At 40.4% G+C, this 17946-nt stretch overlaps 1 protein-coding gene across 1 annotated transcript in view; it reads left to right on the forward strand.

The window, feature by feature from the left end:
* Positions 1 to 1621: 1621 nt before the first annotated feature.
* The window catches only part of FRZB (frizzled related protein), a 34255-nt gene continuing 17930 nt past the window's right edge, over positions 1622 to 17946 (forward strand). Inside the window, exons 1-2 of the mRNA XM_067741277.1 lie at positions 1622 to 2701; positions 9649 to 9696. Of these exons, the coding sequence (XP_067597378.1) occupies positions 2224 to 2701; positions 9649 to 9696 (526 nt within the window). The 5' untranslated portion in view covers positions 1622 to 2223. The remainder of the gene's footprint in view (positions 2702 to 9648; positions 9697 to 17946) is intronic.

Genomic DNA, 17946 nt, shown 5'->3' on the forward strand with positions numbered 1-17946 from the left:
TGTTTTTATATTTGTTTTTTTCCCTAAATTTTACTTACTAAATCATTTTTCATCTAATTCATTTATATAATTTTTCGCTTTCTTTTGTTAAATGACACTAAATAATTGTAGGCCAGGCAAAGTTGGTATACTCACTTAAATGACTCCCTACCTGCCATCTGTTGTTTTTTCTTTTCTCCTAAGTGGAACAAACTTCCTTCTGAAATAATTTACTGCAGTCCCAAATGGCTGTTTATGGTCATTTTAGAGATAAAATTCCATAAACTCAGGTTAGCACTGACATTTTATAAGTGCTGTCAAGTCAATGCTGGGGAATGGAAACCATCTCACTTGGTGCTCTAAAGTGGAAGCATCTTTTGTCTGCTTATTATTGACTGTGATAAATGGCTGGATTAAAGCAGCGAAATGTTTCACTGATGCAGAGCAAAGGTGACTTCCTGTTTTGTTTTAGGGTTTGTTTCCTTCTCTTCCCAATGAAGGCTGTGTTTTCTGACATTCTGCAATCCTTTTGCTCAGTAATTTCCCATTGAAAGGGCAGAGTAGGAGTGCCTCTGTAGGTCATTCATTTACAATTTGCCCTGAAAAGGGAGGAAGGGGGAGAGGGAGGAAAAGAGGCAGCTCATTAGTGGAAGGAGCAGACCAGGAGGGGATCTGTTTTCCATTTTCTTTTCTAGATTGAGCTCATTTGGATGAAAAGGGTTTTATTGTTGTCATTATCATCATTATCATTACCAGTGTAGTGAAATTTTCCTACACATCTCTCAAGTGTTAGGTGAAATTATTGGTGAGAAGAGTTAATAAATGCCATTTTATTTTAGTGAGTAAAATTGGAAAAAAAAAATGCCCAGGTACTTTAAAGCAATTTTCAATTCGAAGCTTAAAAAGCAAAACTCAAAAGTTTTAATTCTGCAGGACAAAGGAAAAACAAAATATCAACAACAACAAAAAACCCACCCATATCTTGCTTCTGGTGGCCTATTTGTAATTATATAGCGTTTCTTCTCCTTGTATGAAAGGCGATTTCCCTCCACCTAGTTACTCAAACTGCAGACCTCTGTAGTCAGGAGCTCTGGGTTGATAAGGCTCCAACACCGCTGCAGGCGTCCCTGTTTCCTGCGACTTGGACATTGAGTGACGTTGCTTAAGTCTTCCCCCCTCAGGTCTGACTTTCTGCAGAGCCGGTGATCACAGAGGTGAGGCTATAGTTTGCTTAAAGGAAATATCTCCAGGGAGCGTGGGACTCGGGTGGGTTCCCAAGTGGGGAACTGGGGGCACTCCTTCGTGGGGATTTGGGGTGGGCTCTTCAGTGAGAGGCCGGGGGCTCTCCTTTGGAGCCGGGGGTGGGGGGCTGACGGGGTGCTCCCCCGTGTGTGGGTGGGGAAGAGGTGGTCGTCTCAAGTCTGCTGTGTCTTGGGTTCTCGCATCCTCACTGCTTCTCCAGGCTTCCCTTTCCTCCGCCTCCAACCCACAGACCTCTCTCCGGACCCCTCACTCCCTTCCCGGGAAGGGGAGCGAGCGCTGGAGTGCTGGGACTGCACCGGGGCGGAGCTGCCTGTCGGGTCAGTAGGTAGGAAAGTGAAGAGCGGAGGGTCGGAGCCACAGACCTCCCGTCGAGGCTCCTCCTGCTGGTGCTCTCCTGCCTGCGGCTCACACCAAAAATTGGACCTTCTGCTCAGCCTACAAGACTTGCAAACTCTTCCTGCACCGCCCTCCCGCATTAGGAGTCTTTGCCCTCTGGTTCCCCCCTTCTCCAACCCCCCTCCGGTCCTCCTCCTCACTTGGGAGCATTTCATGCTTCTTTTAGCACCTTTTTTGTAATCCAGGGGAGGTGACACCCCAGAGCTCCAACTACCTCAGCTGAATTCTACTTTTGTTTTTATTTCTCCCTCGCTTCCTCTTGTTTTCCTCTCAACTGATTCATCTGCGAAGTCCGATGCTTCTGCCAGAGGGAGCGAGGAATAAATAGATGCTGCGGCCCCAGAAGGCTTAGACGTCGGGAAAGAGCAGCCAGAGCTGCAGGAGCGGCAGGGGCGGCGGCGGCTGGAGCTCGGCGAAGCTCGTGGTACCCCATTGGGGGAATTTGATCCAAGGAAGCTGTGAGATTGCCGGGGGAGGAGAAGCTCCCAGATCATTGTGTCCACTTCCAGAGGGGAGGAGGAGACGGCGGAGCGGGCCTCTTGGCGTCCTCGGCACTGCTGCACCCTGCCCCGTCCCGCCGGGATCATGGTCTGCGGCAGCCCGGGAGGGATGCTGCTGCTGCGGGCCGGGCTGCTCGCCCTGGCTGCGCTCTGCCTGCTCCGCGTGCCCGGATCGCGGGCGGCAGCCTGTGAGCCCGTCCGCATCCCCCTGTGCAAGTCCCTGCCCTGGAACATGACCAAGATGCCCAACCACCTGCACCACAGCACCCAGGCCAACGCCATCCTGGCAATCGAGCAGTTCGAAGGTCTGCTGGGCACCCACTGCAGCCCGGATCTGCTCTTCTTCCTCTGCGCCATGTACGCGCCCATCTGCACCATTGACTTCCAGCACGAGCCCATCAAGCCCTGCAAGTCTGTGTGCGAGCGGGCCCGGCAGGGCTGTGAGCCCATCCTCATCAAATACCGCCACTCGTGGCCGGAAAGCCTGGCCTGTGAGGAGCTGCCGGTTTATGACCGCGGCGTGTGCATCTCTCCCGAGGCCATCGTCACTGCAGACGGAGCCGGTGAGTCCTGACACTGCATAACCTGCGGCGCCCCCCCTCCCCCCCGCCCAAGCGCGTCCTCCAGCCGCTTACTTCTTGGAGTCCTTGTTACTTGCCTTTACTCTCTGATTTCTGTCTTTTCTCTTTGGATCACCTCTCTTAATGTCTCTCTTAATTACTGCTCTGTCGAGCACCATGCCTTTTTTTCTCTCACCTCATCACCCTTCCAACGGATGCACTCTATTTCAATAGGCGATCTGTATTTCTAAAACACTCAGTTCCCTCCACTCCCATTACACTTCTACTCAACACTGCCCCTTCGCTTCTTCTTTACGTGTCCAAGTAACCACATCTCCTATAGTGATGCTTTTTTCTTACTTTCTTAATTTGTTTAGAATCACTTAACTTTCTTGCCTGATTCTCTTGCATTCTCAGTCATCAGTTTTCTATATTCCTTGTGTTTAGCTACTTGTCAAGATTGTATGGTGAAAACAGAGAACTGAAGAACTGTTTTCTTCTAATCGTTAAAAATGCCAAGATAATTCCAATAACCTTACTCCAACCCACAGATGTTAGTGGTATGTGTTTGCTCAACATCCAGTTTGAGCAATTACCTTCACCTTAAATTTCCCCCTCCTTTCAATGAGATAAATTGTCCTTCCATTCCAGACTGAAATAGCTGGGAAACATTGCCATCCACTGCTAATTAGCTCCTGAGACTTCCTGCAGCCACAGAGCTGGCGGAGTGAAATTGCTGGGCTCCTTTCACATTCCCACATGCCTTCAAGTCATTTTGTAAATGACATATGGGTGAAAGGAGTTATATTTAAGGCGTGTTATCATCATACACTCATGTAATGTTATTTTTAATCTCACCCTTTATCCCACTCTTAAGCTCTGCAAATAATTTGTCTTTGATACTTTATGCCCTTTCTCTGTGTGTATCAACCACCGGTTCATTTCAGTCTTTCCCTACTGTAAAACTTTATTACAGTTCTACAGTAAATGGAATCGATCACAAGTTGTTTTCTCACTAGTGTTTGGTCTAATTAGGGAAGTTATAACTCTTAAGACCCCAGCTAAATCTAGTTCATTATAGTCTGTTTAATTCTAACTCAAAATCATTCCTACCAATTACCCCAAATGCGAAAATTTCACCCTTCATATACTTTAAATATAAACCCAATCTTTTATGATTGGTCCTCTTTCACACCCTCCCCAGATCAACTCTGCCCTTAGATGTGATGTCTTTATACCTCCTTCTCTGTTCATTTCTGGGGCATCAACTTTTTCTTCTGCCTCTCAACTTGCTCAGCCTAAGCTCATGTCCTTAGTCCGTTTCTAGGTAAAATAGTTCTTGGTGGTCTGGGAATTGATTTGGAAAAATTGCATTCTGTGAACATTGACCCACTTAACATACAGTGAGTGGGGAGGGGAAAAGTACTTGTACAAAACCAAACTGAACGGGAAGATTTCAAGAGCTTTTTGATGGTCACCTCAGTTTATCACCTTTGACTACCCTTATAGTCGTCTTGATTTTAATGACGAACCAACTGGTTGTTTAAAATAATCAAAAAGAAATGTATTTCTTATTAATCTTTGGTCTAAAAGAGCACTCTTGAGCTTTTGTACTCATTAACGTTACAGGCTGTGCAGACACTGGGAGAGCTCAGTTGCTGCCCTGGCCTGCCAGACGCTTAGATTAGTTAAATGCTGGTGCTCTTCTCAGGCCAAGGGCTAGGAATGAGGTGGCCGTGGTTCACACTGAAATGCATTCTTCCTCTTGCTCTGAAACCTCTCTTAGAGATGCACCTCAAATGAGAGAGGTTTGGCAAGGTTAATGGCTCTCAAAAGCCATGGTCAATATGAATGGAAAGCAGTTTCCTTAAGTGTCCCTTAAGTTACCTATCATCAGACCAAATGTAGAACAATTGCCTCATTGAAGCCCTCAAATAGGACATGCATGGAAACAATTTGTCAGTCCATGGAACCTGATTGCTAAGCTGCTTTCAAATGCCATAATGTGCTTTGCTGACAGCATCCTTGCTAGAAAAAGAAGTAGGGGTAGGTGGCAGTTGGAACTGTATTTTAGTGATGTTCTCCCTTCCCTTTCTCTTTACCATAACCCTCAGTGTGAATCAGAGACTGTGGCAGGAGGGAGCTGAAGGGGAGGTGGGGAAGGGGAATGGAATGGTGGATTCCAAGGCCAGCTTGCTGAAAATTACACTCCCTATCCTGGGTCAAACTGTCAGCCACCTGGAATTACTTAGGAACTACCACATGTGGCCAGTTTAATTTACGATGCAATATACTCCTTGGTTCAGTGGGATATGGTAGTTCACAAAGCAGGGTGTTTTTTTTTTTCCTTCCTCTAGGTATAAACAGAGTTCCTATGTCTTATGCCTAGAATCTAGCAGAATATAAAAATGAGGTCTCCCTGAATAAAATGGAACCACCTTTTACTTTCCTTCAATGTCAAGAGGATTTTCAAATCATACCATTCACTCAGATCTGTTCCCTTGTAGTACATTATGACTCCACCAACAAGTTTAAGGACATTTTACAAAGCAAAATCTTATTAAAATGAAATATTGCTTCAAACTACTTTTTGTTTTGAAATATTAGGGGCAAACATAATTTTATAAAGAAAAGATCGTATCTTCCTGATTATTACTAAGAAATTCACATGAAGTTTATTCTTTTTCCACATTTTATATTTACTAGAGAGTTGAGACTGCATGTACACCTGCTTTATCTGAGAATTCGGTTCAATTTAGTCATTCAGCCAGTTAATTAAGATATTAGTCAAATCTTTAATATTGTATAGTGAGTAAAGGGTATGTGCTTGGAATGGGGCAGACTAGGTAGGTATTGAATCTTGACTCTGGCCTCATACCAACTGTTACTATAGGGAAATGATATAACCTCTCCAATTCAAAGTTTTCTAATCTGTAACATGGGGACGTGCTGCCTACATCCCATGGACATCTGGTACATAGTAGGTCTTCAACAAATTGCTGCTGTTGCTATTGCTATTTTACCATTATTATCATTGTTATTCAAATTGATTTTTTGTTTGTTTTTTTGGACAAACATGGTCTGTTGGTAAATGCAGATACGGCCTAGATCTTTATCAGTTCAACTCTGGGAAACAAGCTTCACACTGAGAACTAACTGGGAAAGCCGATCTTATTTCTCCTGAATATAAACTTGGTATTTCATTGTACACAAATGGACCTGGACCTCAGGCTCAAAAACAAATCCCTTTGGGAGCAATAGGTATAAAGAATGAGTCTGATGGATGTCTGTTAGTTACAAATAGTTTATCTCAGAAATGTAGATGTTGAGTGTTTAAGAAAATTTATGGTATGATAGTTAACTGGTGTTTATACAGCCTCCTGGTTTGCCATGCCAAGGGCTTTATAATCGCTCCTCAGTCATTGCTGCTTTTTGTTGTCACCCCAGCTCTTGCCCAGCACATTTCTCCCAGCCCTCTCTCGCCTGGCAGAGCTGTGCCAACTTTCACATGCATGCACTGCTGTTTAATCATTTCTCCACTTTCTGGGGAACAGGCAGCCTTTTCTTTAGCCCTGTTCTACAAATATTTGAGGGGCCAAATACCAAGAAGGGAGAATTATTTAGTGTGATATGAGGAGGAAAATGGAATGGAAAGGAGAAATGGACATTTTAGATTAAGACTAGAGAGAAAACATGATTCTAAAGCTTCTTCATAATGTAAAATATCGAAAGGCACTCTGGATGGGGTAGAGAAGAGAATTTTAGAATGCGATGATATTAAATTCTATTTATAGCTAACACAATTATCAGTGGTAATGGAATCTCATGTAGTTTCCAAATTGTATTTCAATAATTCACTTTTATCTCGTTCCCACAAAATTCTAAATAGTTGTTTGCTATAAATAGAAAAAATGACTAAGTTATATTTGTCCTTTCTCCTCCTACTAGGTGTATCAAAAGAGGAGACCAAGAACCACCATACAGAGTTTTACATGATTAAGAATTGGCTATATATCCTCAGTTTAAAGAACACCAGTTTTAAAGTTATGGGCCCTTAGTTGGAATCCCAGATTTGCCATTAATGTTGTACCTTGAGCAAGTCATTTGACCTTGAGATTGTGAAGAACAAAAAGAAATACTCATGTGAAGTGAATGATAAATGGTAAATCAACATTAATGTGATTGGGAAGAGGATGTGTCATTCTCAGAACAGGAATCATTAGCAGCCACAGAATAAGAACTAACAACACCTAGTATGTTCCAGGTGCTGTTCTAAGTGGGCAGTGCATATTAATTTATTTAATTCTCGTAATAACTGCACGGTAGGTATAATACTATTACTCTTATCTGCACAAAGGGAAGCTGAAGCATCTAGAGAAGTTAAGTGCACCAAGTCCATAAAGCTATTAATAGAAAAAGATTCAAACCAGGACCTATTTTAAGCTATATTTCCTCTCTTATGAAGAAATAGGTGATACTAACTGTACAGAGAATCTGTGTCTTTCAACCATCAGATTTCAGTTAAAGGAACAAGTTTTCTTCATTGCATTTCAAAAGCCCATTTATATACGGCCTAAGAGAATAGAAGACAGTCCTGGACAATGGATTCCAAGAGATAAGAGACAAGTACTTCTCTGCACTTCTGAGACAGCAGAAGACATACATTCCAGACTCTCGTGTCTAACCCTGAGCCCCTCAGTCTCTGCAGGCCCCAGAGTGAACTCATCATCTCCTTACCTTCATATGACTATTCTCTTCTAGTATTTTCTATATTGTTAAGAGGCACCGCCACACCCATACTCCAGGCCTGGGAGTCAGCTTTGCTTCCACCATTTTCTTTATCCCCCACATTCAATAGGTATCAAGTGCTATTAGATCTACTCTGAATCCAGTTCCCTCCCCTTCTTCCCTAATGGTACTTTCTTTGTTTTGGCCTCACCATTTCTTCCATGCATTATGGAGCTAGAATGATAATTGGCTGCTGACCTCCAGTATGATGCCTCCCTATTCCAACAGGGTGATCTTTCTGAAGTACAAATCTGTTGTTTAAAATCCTTTGATATCTGCCTCTAGTCTTCATGATTTCATGCCTTCTTACCTCTCTAGTTTCCTTTCTCTCTGCTTACACCACTCTATTAGCCCCACTGGAAGACTTGCAGGTCCTTTGATGAGTCCTGTGGTTTCTCACCCCAGACCTTTGCATGTGCTATTCTCTATTTGGAAAACCCTCCTTTCCTTCTCCAGCTCTTTTTTAGAACTCTTCTCCTGGAAACCTGTATGACCCCTACCTGAAATCCTTGGGGCATTAAAACCTACTACTAATACCCACTATTTTAATTTAGGATAATTTTGTTAGAATCCCTAAGTTTAACTTTCTGAAAACATTGTTTTGGATTATTTATGATCAGAAAACTTTGGTTTTCTCTCTTATGATTCTAACAACTGATGTCTAAGCACTTTAAAAAGTGTAGAAACATTTTCCTATGAATAAGAGTAAAAGAGAAAACCAAGCTCCCAGGTTCAGCTGCTTCAAAGGGGTTTTCTTTTTCCAAGAGAAGAATTTTATCTTTCAGTTTTATTTCAACCTTTTGACATTAAGCAAGTATTTTAAATGTGGATCAATATACTTTTTTAATTTACGGAGAGATCATCTTTATATAAATCATATGCATATTATCACATGCATATTAGACTTATTCAAGAATAGAATTCATAGTATCTGACCTGAGTGGAACCAAACATTTTAGAATCAAGTCTTTGTTGCCTAATTATCTATATTTTTATTTGGTGACTGCCATCTTTCCTAGGATATAGCTTTTTTTCTTATTTTTTATTAGTTTTTTTGGCCACACTGCAGGCTTGCGGTATCTCAGTTCCCCAACCAGGGATTGAACCCTAGCCACAGCAGTGAAAGCCCAGAATCCTAACCGCTAGGCCACCAGGAAACTCCCTAGGATATACCTTTTAAAATACCAGCTAATGATTACTAAGCCTGGGAAAGTAATTCATTAGTTGTAATTTTGGGTGTTATTGTTCTAAAATGGTATTACCCCTCCTTATTTAATTTATTCATGATATGACCTGTGAAGAAAAAGGACAGAGGAAGAACATTATTTTCTATTAGGATAAACAGAGGCATTAAACTCATTTAACATAAAGTGTTAATGCAAATGTAAAATGCTCGTGTAAGTGTACTGAGTTGAAGTGTCAGTAAGAACATAGAATTAGGTACAGCATAGTGCTTTGGTGGGGCGCTCAGTGTTATTCATTAGAGGCTGATTTCTAAACTAGAACAAAGAAGAACTTTACATAATTACCATTTTCATTACCATTTATCATTTTATCATTTTCTGGGATTTGGGGATCATGAAAAGAGTTGATGGCACATTCCAATTATTACTGTGTCTATTAATTGCACTGGCTTGAGTAGTCCCCTGGATGGTAGGCTTCCTTTATGCAAATGAACTGTTTAGTGTGCAGTTAACCCAGAGCACAAGAATGCTTTCTGCATGCTTTCCTTAAGCACTAAGAATTAAAATGTATGCCAGTGAAGTGTGATACATCTGTTTATTGAAGAGGTGTATTTAGTTCTTTTAGCCATCAAGAAATGTGTTGGGTGAATACCTAATATATTCATGGGCTTTAAAGCTACAGGAAGTTTTTGTGAAACTCAGAAACTTTGTTTATTAAATGCTGAAATAGTATGCACAGTTGATGAAGATTCAAAAGAGTATATCAACTGTCAATCACATGAAAGAATACATTGTGTCCTTATTTGACCTACAAATGGTAGAGTGTCAACCTCACAACACTAACAAGAATCAATTTCCTTGAGACACCTGGGTTCTTACCCAAATCAGCTTGTGACTGAATTAGATTTTAATATGGGAATTCTTGAAATAATAATGAACATGTTATGATTCTTACTTTATTCTATCACCTCCTTTCAGATTTTCCTATGGATTCTAGTAATGGAAACTGTAGAGGGGCAAGCAGTGGTGAGTATATCACTATCTTCCTGGTTTTCTTTTGTGGTCAGATTAGTCTTGATGTTACCTAGATATTCAAATCTTATTTGGGGAAGTTTTTGTCTTATATTTGCAAAGTAAACAAATAAAAATATTTATTTGTATTAAATTTTATTTTTTAAATTAACATGGTAAAAATTTATCTTTTGTTTTGGTGTATAGGTCTATGAATTTTAATGCATGTTTAGATTTGTGTAACTACCACCACAATCAGTATACGTAACAGTTCCATAACCTCAAAACAAACAAGAAAACCCCAGTTCCCTTGAGCTTCTCCCACCCTTAACCACTGGCAATCCCTGATCTGTTCTTCACTGCCATACTTTTGTCTTTTTGAGATTGCCATATGTGGGATGATAGAGTATGTAACCTTTGGACATTGGCTTCTTTCACACACAAAATGCCTTTGAGATTCATCTAAGTTTTTTTTTTTTAATTTTTATTTATTTAATTTATTTATTTTTGGCTGCATTGGGTCTTTGTTGCTGCGCGTGGGCTTTCTCTAGTTGCGGCAAGTGGGGCTACTCTTCATTGCGGTGCGCGGGCTTCTCATTGCGGTGGCTTCTCTTGTTGTGGAGCACGGGCTCTAGGCACATAGCCTTCAGTAGTTGTAGCACGTGGGATCAGTAGTTGTGGGTCGCGGGCTCTAGAGCGCAGGCTCAGTAGTTGTGGCTTGAGGGCTTAGTTGCTCTGCGACATGTGGGTTCTTCCCAGACCAGGGATCGAACCCGTGTCCCCTGCATTGGCAGGCAGATTCTTAACCACTGTGCCACCAGGGAAGCCCTCATCTAAGTTTTTGCATGTATCAATAGTCCATTCCATTTTGCTGCTGAATATTTTATTACTTGGATGTATTACCATTTGTTTATCCATTTATGTCTCGAAGGATATTTAGGGTGTTTCCACTTTTTGGCTATCATCGACTGAGCTGTTATAAACATTTGTGTATAGGTTTTTGTGTAAACGTAAGTTTTCATTTCTCTAGGGTAAATATCTAGGAATATGATTACTGGGCTAAATGACAAAGATATGTCTAACTTCATAAAAAACTGCCAAACTGTTTCCAAAATGACTGTTCAATTTTGCACTAGCAATACTTAAGAGTTCTAGGTGCTCTGCATCTATGAATGGCTTTAGTTGCATCCTGCAAATTTTGGTAGGTTTTATTTTGATTTTTCTTCAGTTCAGAATGTTTTATAATTTCCCTTGAGATTACCTTTGTGATTCATGCCTTACTTAGGATTGTGTTGTTAAATTTGGTGCTGTTTGGAGGTTTTTCTTTTCTTTTTATGCTATTAATTTTTTTTTTTTTTTTTGCGGTACGTGAGCTTCCCCCTGCTGTGGCCTCTCCCGTTGCGGAGCACAGACTCCGGACGTGCAGGCTCAGCGGCCATGGCTCACGGGCCCAGCCACTCCGCGGCATGTGGAATCCTCCGGGACCGGGGCACGAACCCGCGTCCCCTGCATCGGCAGGCGGACTCTCAACCACTGCGCCACCAGGGAAGCCCTATGCTATTAATTTTTTATTCTAATTCCATTATGGTCAAAGAATATAATTTGTATGATTTTAATCTTTTAAATTTGTTAAGATTTATTACATGACCCAGGATATGATCTATCCTGGTGAATGTTTCATGTGCACTTTGGAAATATATATTCTGGTGTTATTGGGTGGAATGTTCTTTAAATGTCAATTAGATTCATTGATTGATACTTTTTTTTAGTTCTTTTATATTCTTGCTGGTTTTCTATCTACTACATCTATCAATCACTGTGAGAGAAATGTTTAAGTCTCCAAATATTGTGGATTTTTCTGTTTCTTTTTTCAGTTCTGTCAGTTTTGTTCCATGAAGTCAAAGGTGATATTATTTGGTGTGTACACATTTAATATTTTTATGTCTTATTGGTGAATTGACCCTTTTCATGATGCAATGTTCCTCTTTATCTCTGGTAATTTTCTTTTTTCTAAAGTCTATTTTGTTTTATGTTAATATAGCTACTCCAGTTTTCTTTTGATTAGTGTTTGCAAGGTGTATCTTTTTCTATCCTTTTACTTTTAACTTACCTACATCATTATGTTTTAAATTTCTTCTAGACATCATATAGTTGGTTTTTTTGTTGGTGTTGGTTTTCTATCCATTCTGTCAACCTTTGTCTTTTGATTAGTATATTTAGATCATTTACATCTGCTGTAATTATTAATATCTTTGTATTCAGAGCCACTATTTTATTTGTTTTATGTTTGTTCCCTCTCTTTTTCATTCCTGTTTCCAATTTCCTAGCTTTGTCTTGGGTTATTTGAATGTATCTCTCTCTCATTCTCTCTCTCTCTCTCTCTCTCTCATGTACACATGTGTACACACACACACAGACACACCCATGTATGTGTCTGTCTGAGATATATATATATATATATATATATATCTTTCCATGAGACAATGTAGTATTCTCTCTTTGAACCATTCATGTTTCTTTCAAACATTAAATATGTTTTAAACAGCTCAAGAGGAAAAAAATAGCCTCCTGTATTTATACAGATGTTTATGATTTCTGTTGTTCTTCCTTCTTCCCTGATGTTCTAGTATCATTTCCCTTGTGTCTGAAGAACTTCCTTTATACTTCTTTTAGAGCAGTTCTGGTGGCAGCAGATTCTATCAGTTTTCCTTCATCTAAAAATGTCTTCATCTCATATTAATTCCTGAAGGATATTTTCTTTGGATATAGAATTCTGGGTTGGCAGTTCATTCAGTCCTTAAGAAATGTTAGTTCATTTACTTCTGTCCTCAGTGTTTCTCATGGGAAATTTGTTGTCATTCAGATCGTTGTTCTCCTGTAAGTAATGCATCAGATTTCTCTGGTTGCTTTCAATAATGTTTTCTTTGTCTTTACTTTTTAGCGGTTTGATTACAGTATGTCTGGACATTGATTTCTTTGGGTTTATCCTGTTTAGGGTTAATTGAGCTTCTTGTATCTATAAGTTTATACCTTTTCTCAAATTTGGGAAGCTTTCAGCAATTATTTCTTCAAAAAATATTTTATACCACATTCTCTTCTACTTGTGAGTTGATGATGATATGAATTTTAGACCTTTTGATATTTCCCACAGGTCCCAGAGGCTCTGTTCATTCCCTCCCAGCCTTCCTCTGTTCTTTACATTGGATAGTTTCTATCAGCCTGTCTTCAAGTTTACTGACTCCTGCCTTAGTCCTCTCCATTCTGCTGTTGAGCCCATCCAGTGAACTTTTAAATTTCCGTTATTGTAATTTTCAAAATTAAGATTTCCTCTTGGTTCTTTATTATATCCTGAATTTCATTGTTGAGACTTTCTATCTTTCCCTTCATTTCAAGGGTGTTCACCATTACTTTTGGGGGAATTTTTATAAAACTGCCTTAAAATCATGGGTGGATAATTTCAACATTTGTGTCATCTGATTGTCTTTTCCCATACAGATTGAGATTTTCCTGGTTCTTCATGGGCAGAGTAATTTTTTATTAGATTCTGGACATTTTGAATATTATGTTCTAAGACTTTGGGTCCTTAAAATCATATGGGGAATGGTGATATTTTTGTTCTAGCAGCAGTCTACCTAACTGGGTTAGGCTGCAAATTCTGACTAGTCTTCTGTGGGTTGTGATTTCAATATCAGTTCCACTTCCAAAGGCATTTGCAGTGCCTTTCAGATCTATCCCATGTGCACACTACTCAGTGGCCAGTGTGAGATCAGGGCTGTGATTTATACCATAGTCGAGTTTTCAAAGTCTATAGTGTACTGTTTAGTGTCAGATTCACATATATCCAGGGGTGAGCCCAGCAGTTCATAAGTATTTTTATGGGATCATTTCCCAAGCTCCTCCTTCTCTGTGATTGCCTTAGTGCTTTTCTGTTCCTTGGGGGCTCCCCCTTTTTGTCCTTTGGCCAGAAAGCTGGAGCTTTATTTATCCCACTCTGTGATATACTTCCTGTGACTTCTTCTGTATCAGGGGCCAAGTGGTGGAGGACAAAGCAATGGGGGTTTGTCCCAGTCTCTTGACACCACATGTCATCCAATCAGAAAGGAAGGTTCCCCTCCATCGGCATTTTAGGCTTCCAAGGACCTCCCTTGCAGCAGCTGTTGCTGCCACCACTGTCCCATGATTTCTTCAGAGATGGGGATAGAAGAGAATGGAGTGTTAGGAGACCATTTCTGACTTCCTGAGTCAGAACCAGGGGGCTTTTCCTGGAGGACTCTGCATGATACCTACTTCCTGGCTGTGTTGAAACCAGGCTGGGAGGTACCAGAGGTGGAAAGAATGATGAACCCACTATCAGTCTGATGGTATTGAGCTTCTCCTCAAACTTCCTGCTACTGTTTACTTTTCAGAGTCCTTAAGTAGCAACATCTTGCGTTCTGTTTGATAACTGTGTTCAGTGGGAGAGACATGATGGAGTCTACTTACTCCATCTTTCCATAAAATAAACCTTTAAGTGAAGTATGGCATACGTGCAGAAAAGGCACAAATCATAAGCATGCAGCCCAGTGCCTTTTCACAAAATAAACACTCGTATGTAACCACTGCACAGATCAAGATGTATACCATTACCAGCACTCCAGAAACACTTCCTTGTGCCTCTTCCAAACCACTACTTCCACCTTTTTTCCCAGAGGTAACCACTAGCAGAAATTCTAACAGCATAGATTAATTTTGCCTGATTTTCAACTTTTATGAATGGAATCCTAATATATATATAGTGTGTGTGCATGTGTGCGTGCGTGTGTGGGGCTTCCTTTGTTCTTCATTATGCTGTGTATAGCAGAACTTCTAAATTTTCATTGCTATATAGTTTTCTATCATGTGAGTATACCACACTTCATTTATTCATTCTAATGTTCCTGGACGTTTGCACTGTTTCTAGTTTTGTTTTGGTTTTTTACTATGACTAATGCTGCATTTGTTTCTGCAGGAACAACTACAATTAGTTACTGTATGAAGTCTTTTTTACTTTCTGGAAATAGTAATGTGCACTGGTTTGGGTCTGTATGTACTGCCTTGTAAGGTGTTTTATAGGTGGAAGTGGAATCTTTAGTAAGTTGTAAATAAATTTGAAACATCAATTTTCATTAGATTGGAAGAGTTTTCACTGTTGATTTCCACTGAATCTTATCAGAGTGACAAGTATTTGACATGAGGCAGTGTGCACCAAACAAACATTTATCTCTTAAAAAACACAAGTGAATTAAAAAGATTTATTTAGAATTACGTTGTTACCTTTTTAATGTAATTGAGTGTTCTTATAGTGTCATGAAATTAGCTGGAAATTACTGGTGTCCAGTAGTGGTGCTATTTTAAGGATCACTCCTGCTATTCACGTTTGCTGAAAACAAACAGAAAACCTCATTAGTATATAGTACAATTAGTGAGTCAAAATTTCAGGCCAAGCACATGCATGTGCTATCAATTTGTCTAGAACTTATGGTTAGAATAATATAGCACTTCAGTGTGTGAAAGAGAGAAGACATTAATGACACTATACATTCATACACAAAGATAGTTCAATGTGTAAAACTACCTAGAATGAATACAGTGTTCCAGGGTTCAGTGTTTACTGTTTCTCTTTTATAAATGTTTTCCTGTCCCCTGGTATAATGGGAGTGATGAAAACAAATTAACAGGGAGGCAAAACCAAGCTCATTTGCTTGTGAAGAAACACACTGACATAGTCACATGTTCCAAAAGAAAAGAAAATTTGTTCACACTCAAAATTTTGTGCTTTGGAGTAATGTAACAGCTGAGGTTGATTATGATAAAGCAGGAAATGAGGAAGACACAAAAACATTGCAACCTTCATAACCCCCTCTTTCAAAAGTGTCAAGCTGTTTCTGTCTGGAATCTGGAAATGAAATTCTTTCTCTCCAGTTAGTTTATCCTTTGCCTCAAAGGCTAACAGTCTTCTTTTTTGGGAGATAGTGACTGTCTGAGCAGCTTCCAGTTTGTGAGTGTGTTTTGCTGTTGTAAATCCACTATCATAATAAGGTGTACATTCTCTCTAGTTTCCATAACATGGAATATGGAGAAAAACAATTTTAGTTCTATTCTGCTGAGTCACTTCGTCTGTCAAATCAACACAGAAAATTAAGGCAGGTATTCAAATGGTGCAATGAAAAGATATGCTGTTTATTAAAACAATTCTGAAAAAGAATCCCGCCCCCCCCCCCGCCCCAGTTTTCTACTTGGTGATGGTGACCAATTTATGAGCTTTTGTATTTGAAAAACACAAATTTCCCCAAAGAGGTGATATAGTTAGTAAATTCTGACACTAATTAACTGTGTAAGCATGACCAAATTACTTAACCTGTTATTCTGGGTCTGTTTTTTTAATATAAAATCAGATCATATTGACTGCTGAATTCTGATATATTTTCTTTAAAAAAAAATTTTTTTTTAAGTTTTTTTTTTTTGATGTGGACCATTTTTAAAGTCTTTATTGAGTTTGTTACAATATTGCTTCAGTTTTACGTTTTGGTTTTCTGGCCAGGAGGTACATAGGATCCCAGCTCCCCGACCAGGGATCGAACCTGCACAGCCTGCATTGGAAGGCGAAGTCTTAACCACTGGACCCCCAGGGAAGTTCCATATCTGATATATTTTCAAATTAGGGAAACATGAATAATATCTGCTGATGTTAAGTTGGGTACTCTCCCAGTTTTCACTAACACCTTCCTGACCCGTTTTCCAAGGTGCTTCTGAGAAATTCCTCTGAGCAGCTGAGTAACGTGATTCTTGATTGCCTGCACCTGCCAGGCCTGCCGTGGCAACGCCCCCCCCCCCACCCCTTTTATTGGGATGACCAATGCCTAGCTTGGGTAGTATAGACCCATTCTCTCTCTTTCCTTCTCCAAATTTATTTCCTCCCCTTTGGCTTCCTACTAATTTTGGGAAGGAGTCCAATTTTTTTCTTCCTTTGGTGCAAATGTATACTGACTATAGAGGCTGACTTCACTTGTGGCAACTTCTACCCTTTATTTGAAAATAAAATTAGGATAGATAAAAATCGTATTTTGTAATTATATAGTAGCTTACAAATATATGCTTTTTTCACTGCTTTCCAGTATTGGACACTTTTCTTTTTTGGCTGTGTTGGGTCTTTGTTGCTGCAAGTAGGCTTTCTCTAGTTGCGCTGGGGCTACTCTTCATTGTGGTGCACAGTTCTCATTGCGGTGGCTTCTCTTGTTGCGGAACACGGGCTCTAGGTAACAAGGGCTTCCGTAGTTGCAGTACGTGGGCTAAGTAGTTGCTGTGCATAGGATCTAGGGCACGCAGGCTTCAGTAGTTGTGGCTCACGGGCTCTAGAGCACAGGCTCAGTAGTTGTGGCGTATGGGCTTAGTTGCTCCATGGCATGTGGGATCTTCCCAGACCAGGGATCGAACCCGTGTCCCATGCATTGGCAGGCAGATTCTCAACCACTGCACCACCAAGGAAGTCCCTGGACACTTTTGATTAATACTTATTCCTAAGTATTCTTCTCCCTGAGCTATTACCCAAAATGTCCTAGTTCTTTTCCTCCTGTCCGCCAGCCATGGGCATTCCCCAAGTTTCTGTGCTTGACCTCTGCTTCTTACAATGAGTTCTTCCTGTTGGAAGTCATTCAGCCACATAGGCCTAATTATCACTCTTGTGACAGTTCTGATCACTCTCGCAGGTAGAGTTCCACATTTCTCCTCCAGTAAACACTTCCACCTGGGCAGCCTATTTGTACTTCAAATACTACATTATTTAATAATTTTCTTTTCATTAAAACTTTACTCCTTGCAACTTTTGTTTTAGTATGTGGCACCATTGTTTTCCCAGATCCCCAGTACTGAAACTTCATAGTCCATCTACCAATAAACTTATTAGTCCATCCACCCACCTTTCATCAAAAAGTTAATGACCACCCCTTGTACCAGGCATACTTGATGCCAAGAACAGGGAGGGAGTGAAGGAGTGAACAGTTGACTGCACTATCCTTTTCTCCCACCTCTTTTCTGTGTGGTTGACATTGAGTGGATGCATGATGTTCTGAAAGACCCGCTTTGCTTTTCTCTTAATTGACCTTTTTATTTTTTTAGCCATACTGAGTGGCTTGAGGGGTTCTTACTTCCCTGACTAGGGATTGAACCAGGGCCCTCGGCAGTGTCCTAACCACTGGACTGCCAGGGAATTCCCTCTTAATTGACCTCTTTTATATATCACAAAACTAA

Source organism: Pseudorca crassidens, chromosome 6 (assembly GCF_039906515.1).
Source record: "Pseudorca crassidens isolate mPseCra1 chromosome 6, mPseCra1.hap1, whole genome shotgun sequence".
NCBI classification, from domain to species: domain Eukaryota; kingdom Metazoa; phylum Chordata; class Mammalia; order Artiodactyla; family Delphinidae; genus Pseudorca; species Pseudorca crassidens.